General features: G+C 61.5%; 2 protein-coding genes across 6 annotated transcripts in view; one reads left to right on the top strand and one right to left on the bottom strand.

Moving 5' to 3' along the window:
• Window positions 1-10,030, top strand: part of SMG6 (SMG6, nonsense mediated mRNA decay factor) — a 243,643-nt gene extending 233,613 nt beyond the window's left edge. For 2 of the 3 annotated variants that reach the window (XM_025362851.1, XM_025362852.1), the window contains 4 exons: window positions 976-1,129; window positions 4,187-4,398; window positions 4,708-4,789; window positions 8,264-10,028. In XM_025362851.1, the coding sequence (XP_025218636.1) occupies window positions 976-1,129; window positions 4,187-4,398; window positions 4,708-4,789; window positions 8,264-8,394 (579 nt within the window). In that variant the 3' untranslated portion in view covers window positions 8,395-10,028. Of the gene's footprint in view, window positions 1-975; window positions 1,130-4,186; window positions 4,399-4,707; window positions 4,790-8,263 lie in introns of all 3 variants that reach the window. The other variant, XM_025362853.1, reaches the window with a different exon arrangement.
• A 150-nt stretch (window positions 10,031-10,180) lies between these two features.
• HIC1 (HIC ZBTB transcriptional repressor 1) lies at window positions 10,181-15,738 on the bottom strand. Of its 3 annotated transcripts, XM_025362862.1 has the most exons (3): window positions 15,604-15,672; window positions 14,648-14,917; window positions 10,181-13,215 (listed from the first exon to the last, which is right to left on the bottom strand). In XM_025362862.1, the coding sequence occupies exon 3, from the start codon at window positions 13,193-13,195 to the stop codon at window positions 11,051-11,053; it is 2,145 nt and encodes a 714-aa protein (XP_025218647.1). In that variant the 5' UTR covers window positions 13,196-13,215; window positions 14,648-14,917; window positions 15,604-15,672; the 3' UTR covers window positions 10,181-11,050. The 3 variants fall into 3 exon arrangements, with proteins under 3 accessions (XP_025218647.1, XP_025218645.1, XP_025218646.1); XM_025362860.1 differs by having other exon boundaries at window positions 14,648-15,738; XM_025362861.1 differs by lacking the exons at window positions 14,648-14,917; window positions 15,604-15,672 and adding an exon at window positions 13,540-13,639.
• Between the last annotated feature and the right edge of the window lie 2,779 nt (window positions 15,739-18,517).

Genomic DNA, 18,517 nt, shown 5'->3' with positions numbered 1-18,517 from the left:
CAAGTCAGTTTAAAGAAAAACGTTGAGCCAATAGTAGTGTAGCTTGTACAGATTCGTGGCAAAGGAGCAGAAGTAGAACAGAAAAGACCAGTGTTTAGGAAACCGTGCTGGACAAGGGCAAGGTGGTGGGCCATTGTGATCAGCCTGGGTGTTGCTGTTTGCAGACACATGAGTTGGGTCTTAATTCATCACATTGCATGGTCTTCGGCTACTGCTGCAGGAGAATTTCGTATTATTAGCTGTCAGTATCACTTTTTTCTATAGCGTTTGAGTTTAAACTTCATTGTTCGTTGTTTGTTGTTGTTGTTTTTGTGTTTTGAGACAGGGTCTCGCTGTCACCCAGGGTAGAGTGCAGTTGTGCGATCTCAGCTCACTGCAGCCTCTGCTTCCAGGGCTCAAGGAGTCCTCCCATGTCAGCCTCCCAAATAGCTGAGACCAGAGGCGTGTGCCACCACACCCAGCTAATTTTTTTTTGTAGAGACAGAGTTTTAGCATGTTGCCCAGGCTATATTTTGTTTTGTTTTGTTTTGTTTTAGCTGCACAGTGGAGTAAATCAAAATAACAGATTCTGTTTGCATATTCATGTCTAGATTGAAAAGTACCCCCTCTGTAGGCTTTCTAGATAATATATATGAAACCACTGTCATATCTAAGGAACCTAATTCTCCCTTATTGAATTTTAGTCCCAGTCTTACTTTGAGAGACCTGTTATTTTGAATATCCTCAGGATCCTTTCTCAGCCCTAGGCAGGGTTTTACCATGCCATTCCTGGGGCCACTTGATCTCTGTTTTTATTGCAGTGCTGTGCTCAGCCCTTAGGCCTGTCCCTCGGGCCTGACTGGGGCTGGTTATTACTCTGGAGGGGAAGAGGCTCCTAGGGGCAGGATGCTGACACACCATAGTATCAGGGCCCTGGCTCACCCACCTGCTTGCCTGCTCACTGCCTGGCTCATTCACCACTCTGTGTCCCCGTAGGCTGTCCTGGAGGACCACAGTCAGATGAGGCAGATGGAGCTCGAAATCAGACCTTTGTTCCTCGTACCAGACACCAATGGCTTCATTGACCACCTGGCCAGTCTGGCGCGGCTGCTGGAGAGCAGGAAGTACATCCTGGTGGTGCCCCTGATCGGTGAGTCAGGCGGGAAGGGCAGAGCAGCCTTGCACGTGCACAGCAGCCCCCTCCACACACGCCCCACGGCCTGGGGGCCGGGCAGGCAGAGCCCTGCTGTGCGTGTGTAAGACGGGATTTGCAGGGGAGTAGGGAATGCGTGGGGCAAAGAAAATTGTTTAATAATCAAAGCAGTTCAAATTATCATGGCTGATCCATGGCTTAAACTGCTTGAGCAAATGGACTCCTGTGTCCCAGCAACCAGAGGCTGCATGAGCCCAGCCCTTGTTTTTATCCTTATAAAGCTTGCAGTAAAACAGCAAAGCTGGTTCCCGTTATTGGTAAACACTCAGCCCTGGCAGATAACGGCGGTGCTGCTGGGTGGTCTGGCAGGGAGGCTGGGAGGATTTTGAAGTGGTTAGATGCCTTTGGTCTGATTGTCTTGTAGCTTTTCATGATCATTCTGTTGGTTCGAGGTAGCATTCTTCTGGCCAGTGTCACCCTAAGGCTAGGCCAGCAGGAACCCTCCCGAGCAAGCCCTTGGCTCATGCGTGTGGATTCCTACCACTTGGGCCCTTCCACTGTCTGGGCCTTGGTGCTGGTGCAGGGTCAGCATCTCAGGACCCAGCTAGCTTGCTTTCCCACCCTCTAGCCAGAGAGGCCCAGCTGGGCCGTCTCCACGGGACCGTCTGGGTACCCTTAGTTCTTGGAGCTCTGTGGTGGGTCAGCGGCAGGGTGGGCTCTGGGCTCGGGGCTCTGGGCTCTGGGCTCGTATCTAGCTGATGGCCTCTGTGGAGGGAGAGGGTCTAGGAGATTATTGGGAGGCCCAGGCGTTTACACGTCCCCTTCTCAGCAGCTACTTAGAGCAAGTTTGAGAGCCTTGTCTTCTGGAAAAGCCACCAGACTGGCAGTCTGCCTGCCAAGCCACCTTTGACATCCATGCCAAGATGTTCCATTGGGCCTTCCCTCCCAGTCCCAAGTGTCTTAGTGCCAGATGGGGGTGGAAACAAAGGGCAGGAAACATCCGCCCCTGCAGAGGCTACAGAACCCTGGGGGGTTGTGGGAAACACGTTAGCACCACCTGAGAATGTTGGCACTGAAGCAGCCCTCCTCCCTGCCTCCACCCTCCCCGTCTTCCTTCCCCTCCCCATGTGGCCTGGCCAGAACCTCTTAAATCCAGGCCCTTAGACCTAAGGGAAGGCTTTCTGCTCTTCAACAGTAGAGCGGTTTCTGTCACCAAGGCAGGGCAGCAGAACAATCACGTTGTCCCAGGCTTTCCCTTTTCCCTCACTGGGTCCTGGGGCGGGGTGCCTTGCTGGGTCATATGTCTCTCTGCTTTCCTACCCAGGAGTTTTTCAGGGGAAAGAAAGTGTTTTGCTAGATGGTCAGGAAATGGTACAACTGAAAGAGGCTGCGGACATCTCCGGAGCCCCCTAAGAGCCGGAAGGTGCCTCAGACACCATTCCAGGCTACCAGGGTTTTTGGTCACCAGCACTGATTGTACCCCCTACTGTGGGCCAGTCTCCTTGTTCTTGAGAGATCCAGTGAATGGCAGAGCTGTAGCCCTGAGGAGCTTAGGGTTTAGTAAGGAAATCCGGATTTGGTGGGGAGGGAGCAAACGTATGAGAATACCCAGCAAATACATGCAGGACAAAGAGACGCTGCCTGAGGGTGCTGGGAACTGACGGTTGTGCAGCCACCATACAGGCCAGCCTCTCCGAACCTGCCTCAGCTGGGCAGGTCCCTGGACTCTCTCAGGGGCTATAAGAGGAGGGCTCCTGTTTACTGATGCTTTCCTTGGTGGACTCACGCCCTGTGCCCAGAGCAGCAAAGGGTTAAGCCGCCAACTTTCCCTTCTTGTTTCTGGTGCTCTTTAACCTGCTCTGTGCTCCATAGACCTGACCCCAGCATGGAGAAGCCCCGCCTGGTGCAGAAGCACAAACAAGCTTCCTCTTTGAAGCCTGTTTAGTTTGGAAGCAGGAAAGCAGATTTTGGGATAGAATACCCGTTTTTCCTGTTTGATGTTGTTTGCTGTACCGTACACCCATCTACCACTGCTTCCCAACCTCAGCCATGCATTGTGTGGATACTGCAGCCTCAGGGTGCTGAAAGCATGGGCACTGTGTGTGTGTGTGTGTGTGTGTGTGTGTGTTCCCACGTGGGCCCTTTCCAGAAAGTGTCTCCGAATACCCAGACAATGAGTGCCAGGCTCACCATGGAACAGCGTGCTCACGCCGGCTCCCTGAGCCATGAATCACTGTACTAAGGAGAGGCCTCAGACCCCAAACTCTCCCAGAGCCCCCAAGGAGTACATATTTCCCACTTGACCTCAGGCTTTTGGCTGGAATTTTGGAAAGAATCTTCACCAGAAAATGAAGCCATGTCCCAGACACATAGGCAGCAGACAGGCACATACACACACACACACACACACACACACACACAGACATGCACACACATGCATACACACAGAGACACATACGGATATGCACACATACACACACACACACACGTGCAGTATCAGAGAAGGTAGATATGCCAAGGTCCTGGCTTTGAGGCATACTAGGGCCTTGCAAATGAGGCTGTGACTGCCCCTTCCTCCATGGTGGCCTCCCTGCACTCCGCCAGTGGGGTTGGGGGTAGAACTTTACCCCTCCTGGACTGCTGTGTGTGGGGGCCCAAGAAGTTGAGGAAGGACTCCTCCCTTTCCCTTGAGCCGCTGCATACCCTGGCCTCTCCTGAGGGACCCTTCCACGTCGGTCTTATAATCAAGGAGTGTAATAGAGGAACCAGATTTCTTCCTCTAAATACAGCAGCTCCAGAAGATTCCTTTAAGTTCCTCCCAAGAGGAGGGCAGGGCTCAGGAGAAGAGACAGAAAGGGGGAAGAGCCCTGTGGAAGTTTCAGACACTTGTTGCCCCCACAAGCTCCCTTCTGGCCCTCGTTTCATTGGAAGCCTCCTGCGGGGGAAGGATGGATTCTGGTCTGGGAAGGTGCTGGCTGGGACAGTGAATGGACCGAGGCCTAGGGTGAAAGCTGATGGCTGAGGCTGATGTCTTGGGGGGCTCTGTCTCATCAGTGATCAATGAGCTGGACGGCCTGGCCAAGGGGCAGGAGACAGACCACCGGGCTGGGGGCTATGCCCGTGTGGTACAAGAAAAGGCCCGCAAGTCCATCGAGTTCCTCGAGCAGCGATTCGAGAGTCGGGACTCTTGCCTGCGAGCCCTGACCAGCCGTGGCAATGAACTTGAATCCATCGCCTTCCGCAGTGAGGACATCACTGGCCAGCTGGTGAGACCCCTCGGCCGGAAGGGAAAGCCCACAGCCAGCTTTCAGAACAAGGTCTCCAGGAAGGAAGGGCTGAAGGAGACCCATCAGCCCGGGCAGCTGAGGGCCAGCCACCATGGAGGCCCAGGTGGGGGAGCTCCTTCTCCCCTAAATCACTCTTAGCGCAGACCAGGCCAGACAGGGCCAGGGCATGCATGGGAGGGATCTCGGAGGTGGCCCTGCCCAGGGCCCCAGAGGCAGAGGATCCCTCCTCCTCCTCCGCATGGCGCCCCCTTCTGCCCAGTGATGCTTCTCACACGTGTCTTCCTCCAGGGTAACAACGATGATCTCATCCTGTCCTGCTGCCTCCACTACTGCAAAGACAAGGCTAAGGACTTCATGCCTGCCAGCAAAGGTACAGCTTTGCCCCTCTGCTTCGGGATCTCCCATCCCCCTGCCCTGCCTTGTCCTGCCCATCCTCAGCCCCTGAGAAGGGCTCCACTGACTCTGGCCTGGGAAGTCTAAGGAATCGGTGCTCAGGGCTGATGCACGCCTGAGGCCCAACCTCCCTGTCCTGGCTCCCCCAAGCCCCAGGGAATGCCAGGGGCACCCTGGGCCAACTAGAGATGAGCCTAGCCCAGGAAGCCCAGCCCTAGGCCGTGAGGTTCTTCACCCAGCGTGCATCCATTTCCTTTCTTGGGTGTCCTCAGTGAGTTCCCTCTGACAGCAAGAATGTCTTTATGATTCACTGTAGCTGGTTCTGGCCATGGTCTCCCGAGCCCAGCCCTCTGCAGCTCTGAGGGCAGCCCCCAGGGGTCCCTAGGGCACACTTCCCTTTCTTGGCCATGCTCACCTTCCTACCTTCTCAGTTCACCACTGAATGTTTACCCTATTTCAGGCCTGGGGCAGAGGCACTTCCCCAGTCAATAGTGGGCTTTGCTTTCTGGTCTCTTTGGTCACGAGTTATAGCACTTTGAAGGCTGGCTAGAGTTAGAGGTAGGTGAGAGCTTGAGGACCGAGCCCTCAGCCTGGTTTTCAAGACCTTTTGGGGTAAGCAGAATCTCATCTTTGGGCCAAAGGCCCACTCTGGAGTTCTCAGCCAAGTGCTTGACCACCTCACCCTCAACCCTGAGCTGGCTGGCCTCCATGCATCACCCCACAGGTCAGTGACACTCAGGTTTTCTGCTCCTGGCTCCCAGGATTCTGGCATTTTTTCATTTGGAAGGAATTCCTAGGACCTGCCAGCTCTGTGTCATCTGCAGAGCTGGCAGTTCTCACTTTCGTTTCTGTCTACCTATAAGTGGTCTCTTGTCGTTGCCTTTCCGTCTCTGCTGCTATCTCCTTTCTGTCGGTGTTTCTAGCCCTCGCATTCAGGCTGCTCTGGGAGCTGACTCTCCCTGCGTCTTCTCTCCACACTGACACAGCCCCTCACTCCTGCATGAGTCTCTTTACTAGGGGCTGGTTACGAGCCCACAGCTGCTGCTCAAGAGAGGTCCTGTCCTGCCACCGGGTTTGCATGCCATCTCCCTCAGGACCAGATAGGAGCATTAGAGTGATAAAAGGAGACCTGGCTGAGCCAACAGAGGAGCTTATGTTCTGTCCCCAGCAGCTGAGTGGTCTCTGAGCATCCTCTCACCCAGGGCCACCTTCCTCTCCCCTCTGCCCACCACAGCTCCTTGCCTGCCTTTACACTCTCCTTCCTCTTGTCCTCTTCTCTCACCAACACCAACCCCACAAACCTCTCCCTCCCGAATCCTCCAAACTCCTCCCCAGGCTGAAAGCCAGTTCTCAGACTCTCTGCCTGGAGCTGGCAAGCCTGAGCTTCCGAGAGGGGTACCTCCTGAGAGAGAGGTAGGCAGGATTGCTGAAGGCCTTGCTGGGAAGTGTGGTTCCAGGACTGCTGGGCCGCACCCCAGCCTCAGAACGTTTTCTCAGAACGGACGCATTTTGGCTTTGGCCCTACTAGTCCTCCCACCCCTGACTTCACCCCAAACAGCCAACAGGAACCCACTGCCATCCTGGGGACCGCCTCTATCAGAATTACATCAGCAATGGCTGGTGTAATCAAACCTCATTTGTCAGTGTGAATTCTTAGCAGATTAACTTGTCAGATTCACAGAGAAACCGTCACTAAATGTTTATGTGTAAACGATGTTGAATTTTAAAATCATGTGGATTATGGCGGATGGAGCCTGACAAGATGACAGTCTCTGGTTTCTAACAAAGTGAAGTCACCAGTGTCAAAACAGAGGATGTTTATTGTGAAAAATGTCTCCGAGTATCCACAGAAACCCCTGCAGACCCCTGCCAGCAATGTCGGGCCTTGGTTGGCTGACCTAAGGCCTGGGACGCTCCTGGTCTGAGGCCCAGGGCAGGAATGGTGGGGCTGGGACAGACGCAGCCAGCCAGCTGGGAGCCCCACGCAGCCCTGCATACCACCACCCCAGCCACACTTATCTGCAGAGGGGCCTGGCCCCGGCAGCTGAGTGGTCTCTGAGTATCCCCTCACCCAGGGCCACCTTCCTCTCCCCTCTGCCCACCACAGCCCCTTGCCTGCCTTCACGCTCTCCTTCCTCCTGTCCTCTTCTCTCACCACCACCAGTCGCACAAACCTCTCCCTCTCGAATCCTCCAAACTCCTCCCCAGGCTGAAAGCCAGATCTCAGCCTCCCTGCCTGGAGCTGGCAAGCCTGAGACTGCTCAGGTCAGACATGGATATTTGCAGCCCCCCACCCCCGCCAGCCCACGCAGTCAGTGAGCACGGCAGGACGCTTCCTGTGCCTTGCTGTCTGCCGGACCTCCGTCAGGAAATGCCCAGCCTGGGACTGAGGAGTAGACCTGCCACCCAAGCAGGCATGCCAGGGTAGGCATGTCACTTGTGTGAGTGCTCGTCCCTGGCTTAAATTCTCTCCAATGTGTTAAAGATTAGGGAGTTAGGGAAAAAGAAGTAGTGGAGAGACTGCTAAAAAAAAAAAAAAAAAAAAAAAAAAAAAAGTCATCTAAAAAGAATGAAAGATATCTGTGTCACTATAGAAAGATCTTTTAAGTATATACTCTGAAAGTGTGGCTAATACGATCATGATGATGTAGGAAAAAAAGCTTATACGTCCAAGTGTCTGTACTTGTAAATGTGCCTAAAGAAACCTGGAAGGATACACAGATCTGCCCTGGGTTATGTACAAGACGGAGAGCTGGGATCATCATCCTACCTCTGCTCTTCCTTTTTACTCTTCTGTTCTCTTAGAGACTTTTGCCTGTATATATGGATTACTTTTACTTAGCAGGGGTGATCAGCTGGCCAAAGCCTTGGTGTGCCCTTGGCACAATTCTGCAAAGACCCTTACCCTCTCCTCTCCTCAGGGCTCCCTTGAGCTAACCCCTCTCCCCACATCTGGAAAACCCTGGATACATTTTCTGTTCCATCTTTACTGGATGCTTAAAGCATCAACCTGCTGGCTTTCAGAGGGAGAGGACTTGTTAAAAAACAAAACAAAAGTGGGGTTTGGGGAGAGCAGTGTTGTGATCTGGGGGCCAGCCATGTGGTAAGGAGGAGTAGAGGGCAAGGGCCTGCTTCTGTTCCCTCAGTTTAGGGTCCTGGGAAACAGGTCTTTGGAGGCTGGCAGGGGTGGGCCGCTCTCAGGAACTAGGCAGAAGAGAGTCCTGTATGGGAGGCAGGAGTCAAAGCAAAAGGCCAGTGCAGCCCTCTCTAAGCCAGTAGGGGAGGGGCCCCCGGGGCTGAGAGCCCGGATAGAGGAAAGGACTTGTAGAAGGGCCAAAAAATGGCTAGCGTGGCACCCCCTCCCCAGGACCACATTCTCCCCCGGGTGAGAAGAGCAGCCAGTCCTCTGCCTCCTGTCCTCAGTGACAGCCGTCTGCTCTCGTGCCCACAGAGGAGCCAATCCGGCTACTGCGGGAGGTGGTGCTGTTGACGGATGACCGGAACCTGCGTGTGAAGGCGCTCACAAGGAATGTTCCTGTACGGGACATCCCAGCCTTCCTCACGTGGGCCCAGGTGGGCTGAGGGAGCCACACTGGGGCCCACCCCTGTGGAACCGTTCCTGAAAGGCTACCAGGCGCCCAGTGTAGCACAGAAGATGCCCACGTGCCTGAGCCACCAATCCACCCAGACAATAAACCATCCTCTTCCAACCCACGCCGTGGCCATGCTGTGGGGGAGCTGCTCCTCACAGAGCCCCTGCCAAGGATCAGGCGGAAGCTGCTGGGACCCTCCTGGGCTGCCAGGATTTAGCAGGGAGGTGGCTGGCTACAGCGACAGCAGCTGGGCAAGCCAGATAGGCCGCCCATGCTCTCAGCCTTTCTCCCTCCCCCGTCTCATTCCAAGGCTGGGGGAGGGCCTTCTCGCCTGGGGACGCAGCCACTTTCTCCAGTGGAGACAGGGCAGGGGTTCAGTTTCCATCAGATGCAGTGAAATCACAGGTCCCTTTCATCCTCAGAACCTCTGTCCTGAAATGTGTTCAAGAGGCTTTGGTTATGTCAGGAAGAAGTGCCCAGGGCATGTGTCCCCATCTCCCTGAGGCCTGGACTCGCCCATGGACCCAAGTTGGCTTCTAGACACCATGTCCCTAACAGCAGCCCTGGACCCCCACCTCTTCTACCATCCACCCCAGACACACCACACACCCTTCCTGCTGCTCTTCTTCCTGCCTTTATCAGCCTGGGTCCCTCACACTTTGCCATTTGTTTCCCCTTGGACAGTCATGGGTCGAGAGGAAAGGGGCATCTGGTCTCAGGCCCATGCTCTCAGGTGGCCTCCACCTGCTCCCTCTCTCCTCACTGGCCTTTCTTTCAGTCTAGCTTCCTCTTCAGGAAATGTCCTCAGACTCTCCTCAGCTCCCCCTTCACCCCTCTCTGCCTGCCTACCCTCCCTCCAGAATAGCCCCTCATCCTCCTTTCCCTTCTAGTTGATCCTCATCCTCCTTTCCCTTCTAGTTGATCCTTTTCACCTCCTTGATCCACTTCATTTCCTCGTCATAGGGGTTCTCACTCTGAACCTTCCCTCTCTACTACCCATGGCAGGAACTTAGTACATACAGCTCTCCCACCCAGGGCCTTCCACCCTCGGCTCCTGTGCTGCGAGAAACTTCCAGGCGTGGACAGCCCAGCCTGAGGCATTCCAGTGCCTGGGGCAACATCGCCTAACCTGGTTTCTAGCTTTGCCCTCACTTCCGAGAACGGACACAGGGGCCCTTTCCTTGCCCCTTTAGCTGGTACCTCAGTGGGGAGGCTTCCTTACCGGGAATGAGTTCCTCCAACCCAGAGCCAGAGATGAGGACGACTTAGGGGAAGACAGGGTTTTAGGTGGAGCCAGGGGCAAATCTTAATGGGACCAGTGGGGGATACCCCAGAGCCCGTGGCCTGACTGCACAGCTCTGCCCTCCCTGAGGCCTAGGACTATGCCAGAAGCAATGGGGTACCGTGCAGGGGGGCCAAGGCCAATAGTTTGGGGTTAGGAGTCCCCTAGCGTCTCAGAAGACCGGGCTCTTTGGAGTACAGGGTCCCCGGCCTCTCCTTTAAGATTCTCTTCCCAGCTGGAAGGCCGATGGACTGGGTGGTTGGGAGGGAGACCCATCTCTCCTTTCTGTCCCGTTTGCAGCACTGGTTTTGTTTCCTTAATAAATTTTTAGTTATGAAACATACCTGACCTCTTGCTGATCTGTTTCTGGGACTGGGGAGGGAGGCAGGTCCAAGCCTCTGCACCTGCATTGAGGGCGGCCCTTTCTGGCCCCTCCACCCAGCGGGCGCAGCCCATCCAGGTCCTTGTGCAGAGGCAGAAGAGAGCAGCGGGGTCGGGGTCCTTGGTTACTGCTTTATTGCTGTTGGGTTCGAGTATAGAAAATGGAAGCGGCTCTGGAAAGAGCCTGTGTACAAGGTAGGAAATATACAAACGAAGAGGAGGGAGCTAAAGAGACCGCGTTCCAGCCCAGCCCAACCTGGGCTCGGGATGGCGGGGCCGCCGGGGCGCATGCAATAAATATGGTCCGGGGCCCCAGGGAAGGGAAGGGAAGGGAAGGGGGCACCGCGGGAGTGGGAGACCTGGCAGGCCAGGGCTCTTCACCCTCTTGACTCCAGAACTCCCCGCCCTTGGTGGTTGAGGAAGGAAGGGTTGGCCCTGGGGCTAGTGCCACTTGTGCAAAATGAGGAACTTCACATTATCAGTCCCGGGGTGGGTGGGAGTGGGGGTGCGGGGGGCCCTCCGGCCGGCTCAGTCCCCTCCCCACTCCCCAACTCTGCCCGATGCTCCGACCCCAGCGGGGAGATTCACAGTGAGAATGGGTGTGGTCGCAAGGGCCGGAGGTAGGGCTAGGAGCGCCCCGACAGTGACACCCCTCCCCGCCTAAGAGCAGCGCGGAGCCGGGGGAGGGGGCCGACGAACCACAGGAAGAGGCGGGGAGGGGCCTGGGGTCTCCTTTGGTCAAAGCTGATATCAAAAATATAAATTTCCCTTACCCCGTCCCACCCCCGTCCCGGGGTTTTCCCCGGACCCCCGAGCTAAGGCACGAAGCAGTGAGGCCAGGTGAGGCCGCCGAGAGGTGGAGCCGCCACCGCGGCGACGCTGCAGTTGTCCCGGGCACGGCTGGCCTGCGCCGCCCCCAGCGCTCCCCGGGGTGCGGGCCAGGGCCGCGCAGCAGCGACAGAGCGGGCTGGCGAGGGGCGCTCTAGGTGGGAGAGAAACGGTCGATGGTCCGGCCGTCGGGCCCGGCCGCCAGGTGAGCGCCCTGGCTCAGCACCTCGGCGGCCTTGTCGGGGCTGAGGCCCAGCTCGGCCGTGAACTTGGCCAGCGGGTAGAGGCTCTCCAGCGCCACCTTGGGGTCGTGCAGGAAGTGCGTGGTCTGCGCCAGCAGCTCGGCCGCGGCCGCCTTGTCCTGCTGCTTTAGGCTCAGCTGCTCGGCCGTGAGGCGGGCCACAGCAAAGACGCCCTCGGGGAAGTCGAGCTTGCCCTTGCCGTCGGGGCCGGGGACGCCGGGGAGCCCCCCCAAGCCCGCCAGCGCCCCGGCCGCGCCGGCCGCGCCCCCCACGGCGTGCATCTTCATGTGGCTGATGAGGTTGCGTTGCTGTGCGAACTTGCCGCCGCACACCTGACACTCGTAGGGCTTCTCGCCCGAGTGGATGCGCATGTGCTCGGTGAGGCGGTACTGGCGCGTGAACCGCATGCCGCACGCGTCGCACGCGAAGGGCTTGAGGCCCAGGTGACTGCGCATGTGGCGCGTCATGGTCCCACGCTGCGTGAACTTCTTCCCGCAGATGGTGCACGGGTAGGGCCGGGTCAGCCAGTGCGTCTTCTCGTGCTGCCGCAGCGTGGCCGGGTCCTTGTAGCTCTTGTCGCACGACGCGCAGCGGTAGGGCCGCAGCAGCTCTCCCAGGCCACCCGGTGTCCCGGCCACCTTGTCCCCGCCGCCTCCAAAAGGGGGCCCTAGGCCGGCAGCCCCAGCGGCCACTTCGGCCGCCTCGGCCCTCCCGTACAGCGCTTCCTCCTCCTCCACGTGAGCCTCCACGTGCGCGTTCAGCTGCTCAGAGCTGGGGAAGCCCTTGCCGCACGGGATGCACACGTACAGGTTGTCACCGAAGCTCTCGGGTTCGCCATAGGCCAGGTGCGGGCATGGGTAGCCCTCGAGGTGGCCGCCGGGCGGGCTGGGGTCCTCGCTGCTGCCGGTCTCCTCGCTGCTGCTCTTGTAGTCGTCGCCGTCGCCGCCCGCGCCGGGCCCGTCCAGGCTGCCAGGGTAGCGCGGCGGCGGCGCCAGGCCGAGCGGGGGCCCCCCGGGCGAGATGGCCGCGTCCCCACCACGCTCTTCGCAGCGCTCGCTGGGGGAGCCGCGCTCCCGGCCCAGCTCGTCGCCATAGCTACCCAGGCCCGGCTCGTGCTTCATCCAGCGATAGAGGAGACTAGGCCCGTCGGGGCGGCCGGGGGGCTCGGGTCCCGGGCTGCCGCTGCCGCCGCGAAACGGGTCGGAAGGCGGTGCGGCCTCCTCCAGCTTCTGGAAGGGCAGCGGCGGCAGGGACGGCAGGGCGAGCGGCGGCTCCTTGTAGGCGGCGGGGCCGGCGCTGGGAGGGCTGTCCGGGCGCGGGGGCAGCTCGCGCTCAGCCAGCGGCCGCTCTGGCGCCGCGGAGCCCGGGGGGCTCTTCTTGGACAGGTCCAGGCCACAGAGCGGGGAGCAGCGGCGCTCGGAGGCACAGAGTGCGGCGGCCGGGCCGGGTCCCGAGGCGTACAGCTCCGCGCAGTGCGTGTTGACCCCGGCCTCGGGGCCCGAGGGCGGCTCCGCGGCAGACGGCGGCGGAGGCCCGGCCGGGGACGGGTAGCAGGCCTGGATGACCGGCGTGGCGGCCCGCAGGCCCCGTCCCGGCCGACCGTAGGGCGCGTAGCCGCCGCCGCCGCCGCCGCCGCCCCGCAGGTGGCAGTACTTGCCGTGGCGCTTGAGGCGCTTCTTGCACAGCGCCACGAGGTCGGGGATCTGCAGGTAGCTGGCGGCGGCCAGCACGGCGCCCAGGCTCGGCTCAGCCCCCGGGGCCACGGCCGCGGCCGCAGCCGCCTCTGCGCCGTCAGCCAGGCGGCCGGTGTAGATGAAGTCCAGCACCAGGCGGAACACGGCCGGGCTCACCATGTCATGGTCCAGGTTGAGCAGGTTGTCATGCACCACCAGGGACTTGAGGTAGGCGCTGCTGGCCGCCAGCACGTTCTTGTGCGCGCGGAAGAGGGCGTTCTGCACCACGATGATCACGTCGCACAAGAAGCCCTTGGTGCGCTGGTTGTTGAGCTGCAGCAGCAGCTGCCTGGAGTGGCCGGGCGCCTCCATCGTGTCCAGCATCGTCTGCCCAGCACACTCTCCTGCGGGGACACACACCGGCCGGGTGAGAGCCGTGCGGCGCCCTGGCCGCCTGCCCCCTGCCCGGCACTTCTCCCCCTCCAGTTCCCCTTCCTCAGCTGAGCGGGGGCATCAGCCCTGCGGCCTGGGCACCGGCGAAGGACCGGCCGCCCTCTGGAGTGGGAGCCCAGGCCGGCCCGCCCGGACCAGGAGAAGGAGCGGGAGGTGAGCGACCGCCGGTGGAGGGGAGGCCAGGCCGGCCTGCATGCCCCAGGGCACCTGGCTGGGTGCTGGGGCTTCCGAGGAGAAGACTGTTCAGGCGAAGTGACCCTTTGGGAGACAGTTACCCGATTTAAGTAAAATGTCCGCTTCAGGAAAAGTCATTCAGGGCGGAAAAGTTTGCCCAAGTAGGGAGAAAGGGAGCCGAGGAACCAGCGCCTCCCGCCTCGGGAGAAGTTGCCCCAGTTGGGGGAAGTGATTCGGAGGAGGGGAGCGCGGTGCCCGCCCTGGCGCCGCCCTGGCCGGGGGCTGTCAACCCTTGGTCGGGGCCCGGGCGGCGGCCGCGCGGGGAGCGGAGGCAGCGGCTGCCGTGGCGGGCAGAGCGCGAAGGCCGGGCCCGGCGCGGGGAGGGCGTTATATCGGGGCAGGAGGCTGAGGCAGGAAGCAGGTGGGGGGGAGGGGGGAGCCACGCAGCTCCCAGGGGAGGGAGGGGGCAGCGCCCCGGGCGGGCACGGCGCACAGCCGGCTGCGGCCCTGACCCGGGCCTGCGCCCCACCCGCGTCCCGGCCTCGGCCTGGGCCCTACACGCGCGGGCCCGGCGCCTCCCTCCGCGGCTCCCCCGGCCCCTTCTCCCCCGGAACTCCGCCGCCCCAAACTTGGGGAAAAGTTTTCCAACTGCAGACAGGGCGGGAGGAGTGCGCCGGCCCCAGGCCCTCGGCTCGCAGCTCTTCCTCGCGGCCCCCAAATCCGGCGGCAGAGCCCGGAGCCGAGCCCTGAGCTCCCCTGCCCGCTGCTCGCCCGCCCGACCCCGTTCCCCTCCTGGCCCGCGGGGCCCCGCGGCCCGTTACCTGCGGCCCCGGAGGGCCGGGCTCCCCTCCCCGCGGCGGTGGCAGCTCTTAGCCGATGCCCCACCCGCCGCTGCCAGGCCCCGAGCTGTGCCAGGGCAGCGCCCCTGCCAGCCCCGCCCGCCAGCTCCCCTTCCCTTCCCTTCCCCTCGCCTCTCCAGCCCATGTGCGGGCACAGCCGGCCCCGGGCCGCTGACCCCGCCGTGAACCCGGCGCGGAGCCGCGGCCCGGCGGTCCTGAGTCCGACACGGACGACACCCGGAGCCCTGAACGCCAGCCGCCAGCCGCGATGGGGCACCCGCGCCAGAGGATGCGCCCGAGGCGGCCGACGCACGAGGACCGGGCTGTCCCGGGCCCCCCGTCCCTCCCGGTCCCCGGCTCGAGGACCCACCTGGGGGGCATGTCGAAAGCCCCGGGCCCGGCTGCCGGCGGATCCAGGGGGGACGTGGCTGCGCTGCCCTCCGCCCGCCGGGCCCCCGGTCGGTCTGTCCTGCTGGTCCGTCCTCCCCGCGTCCTGGTCGCGTCTCAGCCCCGCCGCGCTTTCCGCACACTCTTATCTGGAGCGGCCCGGGCCGGCGGGCGCTGCTGCGGCTATAGCGCCACCTCGCGGGCGCGCGGGGCTCTGCGGGGCAGGCCGCTGCCTTCCTCCCGCGCACCTGAGCTGGAGGCGCACAGATGCTGAGCCGGCGGGGAGGGGCCCGGGCCCACCCCATCCGCAGGTTCGCCCTCCCACCTGTGCCCACCAGGGACCCCGACCCCGCACAAGCGAGCCCCGGAAACCCTGGGGCTTTGAGCTGAGCGCTCCCGTGTACGTATTTCTAGGCTCACAGCCCCAATTCGGAAAAGTCCTGCCCGCAAACACCGGACTCGGGTGGTGGGGGAGAGGTTATCCTGGGCAGGAGTAGCCAAGCTCTCCTGGAACCCCCCGTAGACATTACTGTACACGGCACTGTCCACTTGGACGCACTCCCCAACACACCCACCCTCACTCAGGCGCATGGATCGGGTGTGCGCGGCATAAACCGGTTTGTCCCCAGCCCTCTCCAGGCACTGGTACTAGCAGGCGCGCACGTTTCCAGACGCACACCCGCCCCTTCCCGCGGCCCTGGAGCTCTGGGATACTCCAGGGGCAGCCACCTGGTGCCCTCCGGGAACCTGGGCAGAGGTGTTACCCACACAGCCCGCCCTCAACTTTCGGGTCTCCTAAAGGAACCCACGACGAGTCATCAGGGCGACTGGAAATGGCTGGACAGCGCCTCCGGGGGTCCGCAGAAGTAACCCCGGGGCCCTAGAATCCCCATGTACGCCGTTTTGAAGAATCCCACGTGAACTTTTTCTCCAACCCACCCGCCCGAAAGAAACAACAGGGGCGCCTGCGGCTGGGACCCCGCAAGGCCCCGCACCCCACGTGAAGGTCAGGTTTGTGTGGGTGACGTCTCTTCTGGGAGGAAGGGGACCCCGAATGGCGCGCCGCTGCCCGCACTACTATTCCGGAAGTGGCCCCGTGCGGCCCCGCCGCGCACCAAGCCTCCTGCGAGCGCCGGATCTCCGCGGCCCACGCTCCGCCTCCGCCCCGCACCTCCTGACCCCCGCCCACACGCGGCGTGGAGGGGGGGGGGGGTCCCCGAGAACTCCGCCGCTTCTGATTGGCTGCGCCTCCCTCCGCCGCGGAGCGCGAGGGGCTGGGGCGCAGCGTTACCATGGCAACCGATGAGGTGCTCCCGAATCCCGTCCCTCTGAGGCCTTGGAGAGCTTAGCAACCGTGCTCGCCGCCCCCCGCGCTGTCCTCTGGCCCTCATGGCCCCGCCAGAGGTACCGGCTGAGTCACCCGGCGAGGGGCAGCGGGCGCGGCTACCAGCGGCCCCCGAGCGACACCAAGGTCTCGGGCGCCCCCCGGAGGCTCCCTTTGCAGCGCAGGCGACTTCACCGCTTCGGTGCCTGGCGGAGGCTTCGGTCCAAACGAGTCCGCCTGATTCCCGCCGCTGCCTGAGTCCGCCCCATGTTCTGGATCCATCTTACCCACGCCCTCTCCCATGTCTCCTCATAGCATCCTCACTTTAGAAGCAGTGAGGTCCCAAAGAGGAAAACGGAGGCCTCCGGAGCTGCCGGTCTCTAGGGAAGTCGGACCCCGACATCTTGGCCGAGGGACGTGCGGCGGCCTGAGGTGGAAGTTACGGAAGTTACGGACTGCTGGGGGGAGGTGGAGAGGCTCCTCAGAAGTGCTCCTAGAGCTGGGCTTTGACGGATGAATAGGAGTTCTCCCACCGCGCAGGAAGGCATTTGTGAATAATAGAACCCGTGGGACAAAGGCTAGCGGCAAGAAAACGGGAGCTCTAGGAGGCTAAATCCAGACTATGCAGGGCCTCTCTGACCCCATCTCTTTTATCTTTTCTCCTTTTGATAGAGTCAGATCCCCCCCACTTCCAAAGAGCCCCTCCGTCCCTTATATCTTTGTGCAGTGGAGTCTGTGCATTGCTAACCTGCCACAGGGGTCTGCCGTACCCACAGTCTTTATTCTTCAGCTCCCCAAGTTATCTTACTATCCCTACCCCCCATTCTCAAGCCCTAATTGCATCTGTAAAGGAGGGTCTCACAGTCCTGCCCCAGCCCAGGCAGTGAGAGTACCTCCTTGCCCTCCCGTGGACTTAATTCTTAGACCCTTCTCTCCCTGCCCCGCTCTTCCGGCCATGCCATGCACAGCCCTCCCCATCCTGGTCCAGCTCCTCATCTGAACACTCTCCTCCCATTTAGACCCTTCCTCCATCTCGATGGAGCCAGGCTGGGCCAGGACCATGCATTTCCCTGCTCCCAACCAGGGGAACTGCCCCACAAGTCATGGGCTCTCCTGCCAATTCTGGCATCCAGGAACACTAACTCCTCCAGGAAACGGTCCTCCTCATCCCCTGGGGGCCCCTCTTGGCCAAACTGCTGGTCTCCTTCACTTTCTGTCACCCTAACATGAGCTCTGGGAGCGTCCGTCGTGCCACAGATGGTCCGAATGTGGGTCCTAGCTGCCAGGCTCTGGAGCGTGGCACTGACAGCCTTTCCTCTCTCCCTTGCTGAGGCTGCCCATTCCTCTCACTCCTACCTCGGGCGCGTTCCCCCAGCTCCCTCATAGAGGATCCCTTTGCTCATCATTTCTGGGGAGGTTGGCCCACCTTCCCCAACTTCTCTGCCTTCCCTAGGGTCTCCACTTCCTGGGTGGTACCTAAACCCCCGCTGGGCCTTCCCTCCCAGGCCCAGGCTCCTCCGCTAAAGACTCCTGGGCTACCTCGGGCTCCCCTGCTCTTTTTCTCCTGGCCCCCGATGCCACAGCCCTAGCTGCGCCCCAGGCCCCCAAGGGAATCCAGCTTCCTCTCCTGCCCACCCCGCAGGACAAGAGGGTGGCGACACCGCAGTGGCCTTGCGGGGTGTGACGGCAGAGCCCTCAGGTCCAGGAACTGAGGAGGGGGAAGGGGCTGCCAGGTGAAGACCCCCAGGAGCCGCGGGGCTCCGGAAGGAGAGCGTGAATAAGCACGAAGGGCCCGCCGCGCCCCCCAGCGCCGCCTCCCCGGCCCCCTGGCCCGCGGTTCCGGAAAATTAACCCCTTGTCAGCGGGGCAGGGGCGCGGCTCCCCCCACCCCGCCGCTGCTTCCGCGCCCCTTCCTCCCCTCCCGGTCGCCTCGGTCCCCACCCCCCGCCTCGCCACTATAAATAGCCCCTTTTCCCATTTCCTAAATTCCCCGCTGACGTCGGCAGCGCGTCAGTGTGTAGGAGCCGCGGCCGCATGAATGAGCCGCCGCACGAGTACTACGCGCGCCTATAAAAGCCGCCGCGCCGGCCAGGCTGCGGGAGGCGACCGGGCAGTGGCGACGCGGTCCGCCAGGTAAGCGGGACGGACCGGCCGCGGAGGGACAGATGTGCGGACATGGACGGGAAGGCGAGGAAGGGACGGGCAGGCGGCGGGTGGGGCGGCCCCTCCGGGGTGGGGACGGGGGCGGGCGGGGGGCACCGGGGTCCCCTCGCGGCTGTGGAGCCGGGGCCAGAGACGACACGAGCCCGCGCAGCACCTGCCGGCGCCCGATGGAGACGCAGCTACTTCGGAGGAGCATCCAGTGGAGGACCGACCTCGGAGACCCCCCCGGCTTTCTTGGGGCTCCTGCGCCATCCTCCCGGGAAAGTGGGGCGAAGGTGCTGGCGCCCCAGGGGACGCGCCCCTCCTCTCCCTCCCTGCGGCGCGGTGACTCAGCCTCGCTGCCCGGGCCGGCTGAGCGGGGGTGCA

The sequence above is a fragment of the Theropithecus gelada genome, chromosome 16 (assembly GCF_003255815.1).
Source record: "Theropithecus gelada isolate Dixy chromosome 16, Tgel_1.0, whole genome shotgun sequence".
In the NCBI taxonomy this organism is placed as follows: Eukaryota; Metazoa; Chordata; class Mammalia; order Primates; family Cercopithecidae; genus Theropithecus; species Theropithecus gelada.
This window is presented reverse-complemented; position numbering and strand designations above follow the sequence as displayed.

Excerpts from the sequence above, each read along its gene's own strand:
- HIC1 (XM_025362860.1), bottom strand. The coding sequence starts at position 14,969 with ATGGGGTGGGCCCGGGCCCCTCCCCGCCGGCTCAGCATCTGTGCGCCT. Across the intron at positions 13,216-14,647 it reads GCTTTCGACATGCCCCCCAG|GAGAGTGTGCTGGGCAGACG; the intron begins GTGGGTCCTCGA and ends GTGTCCCCGCAG.